Raw genomic sequence first — 8,251 nt, forward strand, 5'->3', positions numbered from 1 at the left:
GGCCACCTTTTGTTTTGCTATGCTATAAAACAGCACTGGAGTCTTTACCTTGATTTACAGTACTTCACCTTGAGAGATACCATGTTTGGAAGGGGCAAAATGAGCAGGCCCTTCCTGTTTTTCCACTAAACATTGGCTCTTTAAAATCCCTTTTCCCCCTAACATTATGTACATACCAAGAAACCAAGTATTTTACCCTACTCTGATTCGGGAGACTCACAAAAAATCTTTCCCACAGATCTCTTCCCACTGTCTCTAACCTGGGTACTGTTTGTTTGGCTAGAATAGTGGTATTTTGTTAAAACACACATGATCCCTCCAAGACTTACACAAGGTGCTGGTTTCTAGAATCAACATTCTTTAAAAATACAACTACTGAATATTGCTCATGGCAAGTTGTAACCGCTGTGCCAAGACAGGACACAAGCACTAGGTAGTTCTTCCCAGCCAAGGGCCTTGAAGGTGGTATCCTACTGGGACCTGGATTAAGCCTCCAGGTAAATCCTTCTGGAAGGTGGAGCACTGGAGGGCTGGAGTCAGCCTCTAAACACTGCCCCCTAAGCTGCTTTTATTCTTACTATTTTCATTATTATTATTTATTTGAGAGAGTTAGCAGAAGGGGGAAGGAGGGAGACTGTGCTGAGCACAGTGCCTGATGTGGGGTTTGATCCCCAGTCTGAGAGATCATGACTTGAGCTGAAACCAAAATTAGATGCTTAACCGACTACCACCCAGGTCACCCTCTAAGCTGCCTTTAATGCACATGGTCCCATCTTGATTTGTCTCCTTTCTTGTTTACCTTTGAAGATTCAGAATTGGCAGACTGGTATAATCCCAGTAAGTACAGTATTAATGGTATTAACAAGTTTGTCTTTGTTGGGTTGCTGGAAAAATTAGACACACAAGTGTATGAAAATTAGGTGCCCATTTAACCCTTTGACCACATCTTAGACCTCCCTCCAAATAGCTCAAGGTAAATGGAATTTGATGGATGTTGCACTTCATTGATTCTTATTCCTGGTCATCGTAATAGGGAATGAGGTATCCCCCAGTGAGTGAGCTACTAGAATTATGGACTGGAGTCATGGATACAAATCCTTAATTCCAGGCACTTCTTTTCCATTATACCACTTCAGTTAGGAATCCTTTGTCTCCCTTCTGTGCAATCTGTCCAGCTATCAATTTAACAAATTGTACTTCCCACCCAATTAAAAATTAGTTATCATTTGAGTGTGCAGAGTGCTAAGCACATTCTCTTATTTAACCCTTACAACAACCCTCAGGGCTATTGTAATTAATTTCAGTTGACAGAGGAGTTAACTTAAGGCACAGAAGTGTTACTGTGCAGGATTCCAGTAGGTCCCGTCAGCACAGAGTTCAGATCCTTGGGCTGTCTTCCTCCAATACTCACCAAATGTAGTTTCATCTGACAATATGATATGCTCCAACTCAGGGTGGGTGACTTAGAAAACCTATAGATTTCCCATATCCTACCCAAACTGTAAAGATTTTCTATGTCTTGGTCCAGACGTATTATCCATGCTGAGCTACAATTTCATTAAACTGAGTAAGAAAAGCTGCATTTCCAGAACTTAGTGTATTTGTTCTGTTGGAGTATGGGTCCCAAAGTGAAGTTCCCACACTGAAATGAAAGCAAGCATTTAGCACTTCAAACTTCTATGGGAGAAAAGGCAGAAGACATAGGATTGGAGTTGGGTGTTACATTGACCATGCTGGTAAGTGTAACATCTGGAGCTCCTGTTGATGTCACTGAACATTCTAAACCATACCTGAATTAAGAATTGTTGATGGTGGGATGCCTGGGTGGCTCAGTTGGTTAAGCCGCTGCCTTTGGCTCAGGTCATGATCCCAGAGTCCTGGGATTGAGTCCTGCATTGGGCTCCTTGCTCGGCAGGGAGCCTGCTTCTCTCGCTGCCTCTGTCTGCCTCTGTGCCTGCTTGTGTGTACTCTCTCTCTGACGAATAAATAAAATCTTAAAAAAAAAAAAAAGAATTGTTGATGGTGGGGGATAGGAGACAACAAAACTCTTCCTTCTAGTCAGGAAGTAAAGAATTCCTATCTGAAATGGGAGGCAAGGTCATCCATCTACTGTGAGAACAGGGGAGAGGGGAGAGAGAAGCTTGAGGAGCATGATTTTATAAATTAACCATGAGGAAGACTGGGGGAGAATGATTGTAAGGACACTTGTGCTGGGTGTCTGCTGGTTCAGTTGAATCAGAGGTTTACAACAGTGCTGCCAGTTGGCAGATGTATGTTTTTTTCCAGTAATGCTCAGATTGGGTGTGGAAGTGGACAAAACAGATAGATGGGCTGCTCCCAGGCCGGGTGTATGTAGAGCAGATGCCACAAAAAAGCCACACAGGTGACAAAGTAGAGGGTACAGGCAACAGCGATTGAAAAAACACTGAGGGGCGCCTGGGTGGCTCAGTCATTAAGCATCTGCCTTCGGCTCAGATCTGGGATCAAGCCCAGATCAGGCTCTCTGCTCTGCAGGAAGCCTGCTTCTCCCTCTCCACTTGTGTTCCCTGTCAAATAAATAAAATCTTAAAAAAAAAAAGATACACTGAAAATGACTAAGGAAGGAAAGCCACAAGGGAATGATCAGGGACTGGGATTTTGAGGAATTCAAGCAAATGGAATAGAGAGGACAAGAGACATGCAGTAGTATGAGGCTGTATAATGGGATTTCAAATTTTAGAAGTGGAGTAGCTCTGGAGCAATGACAAGTTTAAGTTGCAACTAAGAGAAAGCAGTAATGAATTAAATTCAAGTAAAAAATGTTGAGGTTATAGTGGCACTAAGGACAGGTTATTCATTTTTATGCAGTTATTACCAGTATAATTTTTTTTTTTTTAAAGAGTAGGAACAGAGTACGTAAATTCTCAGTTAAACGTGAAGTTTCAGAAGTACAGAAAACAGCAAAGGGTTGACACAAAGATATCATGAATCTCACTCGGGTAGTTCTGCCTGTGAGAGGAGGAGTAGTATATGGAAGATGCCAAAACCACAATGGCCTCTGCTGCGGACAGTGTGAGAGGACAAGCTGGCTCCACCTGCGAGGCTGCAGAGGTTGAGGCTCGGAGAACAGTTTTTATTTTTTTCTTTAAGATATTGAGACAAGAGAAAGAGAGAGTGACTAAGCATGAAAGGGCAGTGGGTCAGGAGAAGCAGACTCCCTGCAGAGCAAGGAGCCCCAAGTGGGACTCAATCCCAGGACTCAGGGATTGACCTAAACTGAGGGCAGCAGCTCAACGGACTTGAGCCACCCATGCACCCCTGGAGAAGGCAGTCTTCAGTAAGAAAAGGGAAGTTTGAGTTCTGTCAAGAGGCTAATAGATGACCCGGTTTATATGGATATGGAGTTTTAGAAGATAGTGTAAAAAGGCAAGGTTAGTTCATGCAATACTACTCCAAGGTAATTCCTGTGACCTTTGACAGTAACAACCTCTCTTGAGCCTGTTTAGATATAAAATAGGAATGGTACTTGTCCATACACCTTATGAGGTAATGAAGATAAGCTGAGAAATCAATGAACTTTATAAAGTGATCTGAGTTATAGGGGTAGAATTTGGCCAAAATGTCATGTGAAAAAATGTATTTGGCTTAGCAACAGATTATAGCTGAATGTAAAGATTCTATGATGCCTGTGTTTTATGCCATATGGAATGTGAAGCTACTTAGACCAAGGGAGATTAAAAGAGCAGTCACTGGGGCCCTGGGTGGCTCAGTTGTTAAGCATCTGCCTTTGGCTCAGGTCATGATTCTAGGGTCCTGGGATTGAGCCCCACATGGGGCTCCCTGCTCTGCAGAAAGCCTGCTTCTCCCTCTCCCACTATCTCTTTCTCACAAATAAATAAAATCTAAAAAAAAAAAAAAAGGTCAAGGTATCAAAAGTTCTAGAGATCATCAGAGCTAATTTAGAATACAAAACACTAGCTATGACAATTCAATCACTGTTAACCTTGGAAGAGGTTAATTTTTCACTGTGACTTTCAAGGAATTTGACATGGTTATACAATGAAAAGTATTCCAGTCCTCACCAGTTAAGTGCTTTCACAGATGTCAATGCTCAACAGCAATCTTATAATATAGCCATGTATGGCTATGTAAATTTAGCAGTAATTCAAGGGCTTAATCACCAAATGTGACGAGTGGCTACTGTATTAGACAGCCCAAGTACAATCCATCATCACAGAAAATTCTATCAGACAGTGCTGTTCTAGGCAAAATTCAGTGTAGGTGGCACTTGGAAGAGAGACACTCCTTAAAAACCCGACTCACTTGTGATAGCAGCAAGCCACCTATAATGGAGCAATAGGCATGAAGACACCGGTTAGACAGTACTTTTTAAAATTCTTTAAGATTTTGTCAGAGAGCTCATGCACAGGAGCACACATGAGAGGGGGAGGGACAAAGGGAGATGAAGAAGCAGGCTCCCAGCCGAGCAGGGGCTGGATCCCAGGACCTTGGGATCATGACTTGAGCTGAAGGCAGATGCTTAACTGAGCCACCCAGGAATCTGTCTTTATTTCTAGGACAACATATATACCTCACAGATGGGAATCTCACCTCTAAATTAACTATAGGATCACCAAATGTTATATATAAATCACCAGGGGGCACTTAATGAGTACAACTGTCCTAGAACACAGCAGGTACTTAGTAATCATCTCTGCCAACACAGGCTTTAGTTGATGTAGAAGGCATAGAAGTATATCAACTCCGGGCCTTCACGTGTTCCCATAATGATCTAGAATTCTTATAAGCTAAATTTCTGTACTATCTCTAAATACCACTAACTTCTACAGTTAACAAGTTCTCTGTTACAAAGGCTTCTCCTCTGAATTATAGCAGGCTTTCTTTTGCTTTCCCAAATTGTTTCTGCATGTTTCCTGACTTCTTTGCTTACTTACATTTCTCTGATGATTAAAAATAAGATTCACAAGTTACAGATTGCTTTGTCAGGCCTTAATATCACCTCCATCACCTCTGAAACAATTGACAAAGCCTCTTCCCAGTCTCTTTGTCCCAGAGAGGGCCTTCATCACCACCAGACTTCCTTCACTGAGAATTTCACCACCTCCATTAAAACTTCTAGGGCCTATTCTCAATCTTATGGCATGGACTATGTATGCAATAACTTGGTACACAAATTATAGTTATATGCCCCCAAACCATGACTAGAAGCATGTTAGTCTATCCACATTTGGTATAAACACTCCAGTGCTCATTCTGGCTGAGGAAACTCTATAAAGATGAATTACTGAAGTGTTGTTCTAGTTCAGGGTGTCCTAGGGGACTAAGAAAATACAAGTACTATAACTAGAAACACTGCTCCACAAGTACTTGGAACTGTTTTACTCAAAATCTTGGCATCAGTCATTAATTAAATCAAGCACATCAGAAAAATGATTGGTGATTTTGTTTTTAATTATCTTAAGCCTTATCACATAATTTACAAATTTGTGCTGATGATATATCTCCTCTATTTTAACCCTTCTAACAAGTTGGCAAAAGGACCATTACCAATCATACATATGTGGTATTTCCACAGTTGTGTCTCTGAATAGCTGTTTAGAAGACAATCCTGAATTATAACGTAGTCTGATTTAGAGGATAATTCACAATCCATGTCTGCTGCTATATCCTCTCACACTGAATTTTAAAAGCATCTGACCTTAGATCAAATGAGAAGTGTTAAATACTCTTTATTTAATATTATACATAAACCACACTAAAATGCCTTTCATTAAGCAAAAGGCAACATTTTAGATGCAGGGAGTTTTAATTAAATTGGATAGTTAAGAAAAAAAAAAAAAAGTGGACACTACCAGCTTATCTTCAACCCTTGCCTTTAACAGGCTAATGCACACAACCTGAAACACAGCTCAGTCTTGCTGGTTCTGAGACAGTGAAGGGATTTCCTCAGTATTTAAATATATTAATATAACCAGTTATATAAATCTAAATATAAAACCAATCTCCTATAAGTTTAAAGATGGCATTTACCACCTCTGTGAAAAGCTGAACATTACTAATCAATTCCGATCATATTTTTAAAAAGGGGAAAACTGACAGCACTTGCTGAACCAGAATTACTATCAAAGTTCAAAAAGCTGATCATATTCATTTAACCACAAGCCAACCTTATTTAAATCAGGACTGTCCAAAAGAAATATTCTATCAGCCATTCATGATCTGAATTCTGGTGTATGAGATCAATTGAACACATAAAAAAAGTCATGAAACATTTTTGTTTTGCAATAAATAAGGCAATGGCCAACTATTACTCCTTAGTAGCTTTTTTGAGATAAGCTATCAAGTCTGCTCTTTCCCCTGTCTTCTTAATGCCAGCGAAGATCATTTTTGTCCCAGGGATGTACTTCTTGGGATTCTCCAAATACTCCATCAGTGTCTCCTCTCCCCAGGTGATGCCTAAACAAGGAGGGATGTATTGTTAAATATTTTACACTCCTGATAAAGGACTTACCATTGGTTATATTCATTCACACAATCTGTGCTTCTGTTATTTACAAACTGCCCCCTGCCCCCAGCTTCTTACCTTTATTCTTGTTGGCATCCGTGTAAGAAAATCCAGGGGCCTGACCTGTCTTTCGGCCAAATAAACCATGGAGATTTGGCCCAGTCTTGTGCTTGCCTCCCTTTTCCACGGTATGGCACTGGGCACACTTCTGAACAAAAATCTTCTTGCCCTTCTCAACATCACCCATTTTTAAATCTAAAAATGAAACACTCAATTTATTACCTTTTCCCTCCATGTAAAAATCCAACGGAAAGCAATCAGTGGTTACTCTACTGACAACTACTATTGACTGCCAATCTAGGATGTAAGTACCAGGATGAAATCTCTGAATCTCGTTTTACTCAGTACACTTGCAACAGACTGTGTAATACAGAAACCACTAGTTGGAAGGAGAACTTCCTTAAATACACATCCATGAGTGTTTATGACGGAATTAAACACCAAGTAAGTAAAAGTGGGAGCCAAGTTCAAAATGGTTTCAAAAGTTGAGGTCAAGGTCACAAAAAGTCACAAATCTGAGGAAGTTGAAAACCATGATTACATTAAGCCAAAACCACAAAAACTCCAACCTTTAAATAAGTCTAATTATTCATACCACAAATCGAAGCCACTTTGCTGATTAAGTTAGAATACGTTTAAAAAACCTAAGTCGTGCCTGATTCAGGCTGCTCAGGTCACTATTAACTGCCTTACTGTGTAGGTGGGAGGACAGTGGTGGGCTGCGAGGTCTCCCGGGGACCCCCATCCTCCAGCTCTGGGATATCAGGAGGCAACCACGAGGTCACCCAATAAGGCCGGTTTCAAGGAGACTGATGAAACCTACCTTCCCGAGATGCCTAGGCAGGTTGAGGGGAAAAGCGACAGGTGACCCATAAGAAAAATGGCCTCTTTTCGGAGAAGCAACAGTTTTTGCTCTCTGTGAAGGAGAATGTGAGGCGCTACACGCGTCCCTCACATTCCCGCCCTCATCTCGGTTAGTCTTGTCACTTCCACAGCCCCTCAGCCCGGACTACGAGGGCCTGGGTCTCAGTCGTATTGTACCCAAGTCTCCTCCAGGCTTTCAAGACCCAGATCGAGTCCATATACCCACGTAGTTAGGGTTCTGCCCCATCTCAAGCCGTAACCCATCCGGTGCTGGCTGACCACAGGCGGGGGTCGTCGTCACTCCCAGGCCTGCCGGCCTCACGTGGGCCTCACCGGCAAAACCCGGGCGCTGGCCTCAGCCTGCCCGCGCACCCTTCAACGCAATCGCGCGCCCCCGCGCTCGGCTTACCGCCCGCTACGGCCTCCGCGCCGCGCGCTCACCGCTCTTTCGTCGCGCGCGAAACGAAGGTGACCGCTCGCAAGCCGGACGTCCCGCTCTCTAAACCCAAGGACACGCCGGTCTGCACCTAAGTACCGGTGTTGGTGCAACCGAGCTCTCTCCGTCCCCTCGCGGCAAGACGTGCGGCTGAGCCGCCTGGTACGTGGTGACGTCACCGCGCCTCATTGGCTCCAGTGTCCAGGGCCTACGCCAATGACCCGCGCATATGCCGGCTAGCAGGGTAGGGTGTGCCGCGCGGGTGCCCTTCTGCTCTCTTGCCGGCAGTTACGACAGGCCATTGGATGTACGACAACGAGGTGGTGCCGGAACGGCTGACATCACCGTTCTGCCCGTGTGTGCATGCGTGTACCCAAGGGGAGGGT

The 8,251-nt window shown here is 43.1% G+C and overlaps 1 protein-coding gene across 1 annotated transcript; it reads right to left on the bottom strand.

Annotated features, from left to right (window-relative positions):
• Nucleotides 1–5,430: 5,430 nt before the first annotated feature.
• On the bottom strand, nucleotides 5,431–8,009 carry LOC116863192 (cytochrome c). Its single transcript, XM_032850685.1, has 3 exons — nucleotides 7,871–8,009; nucleotides 6,584–6,760; nucleotides 5,431–6,456 (listed from the first exon to the last, which is right to left on the bottom strand). Exons 2-3 carry the CDS (start codon nucleotides 6,750–6,752, stop codon nucleotides 6,308–6,310), a joined length of 318 nt encoding a protein of 105 aa, XP_032706576.1. The 5' UTR covers nucleotides 6,753–6,760; nucleotides 7,871–8,009; the 3' UTR covers nucleotides 5,431–6,307.
• Nucleotides 8,010–8,251: the final 242 nt, after the last annotated feature.

The sequence above is a fragment of the Lontra canadensis genome, unplaced genomic scaffold (genome assembly GCF_010015895.1).
Source record: "Lontra canadensis isolate GAN:19392208 unplaced genomic scaffold, GSC_riverotter_1.0 scaffold684, whole genome shotgun sequence".
NCBI lineage: Eukaryota > Metazoa > Chordata > Mammalia > Carnivora > Mustelidae > Lontra > Lontra canadensis.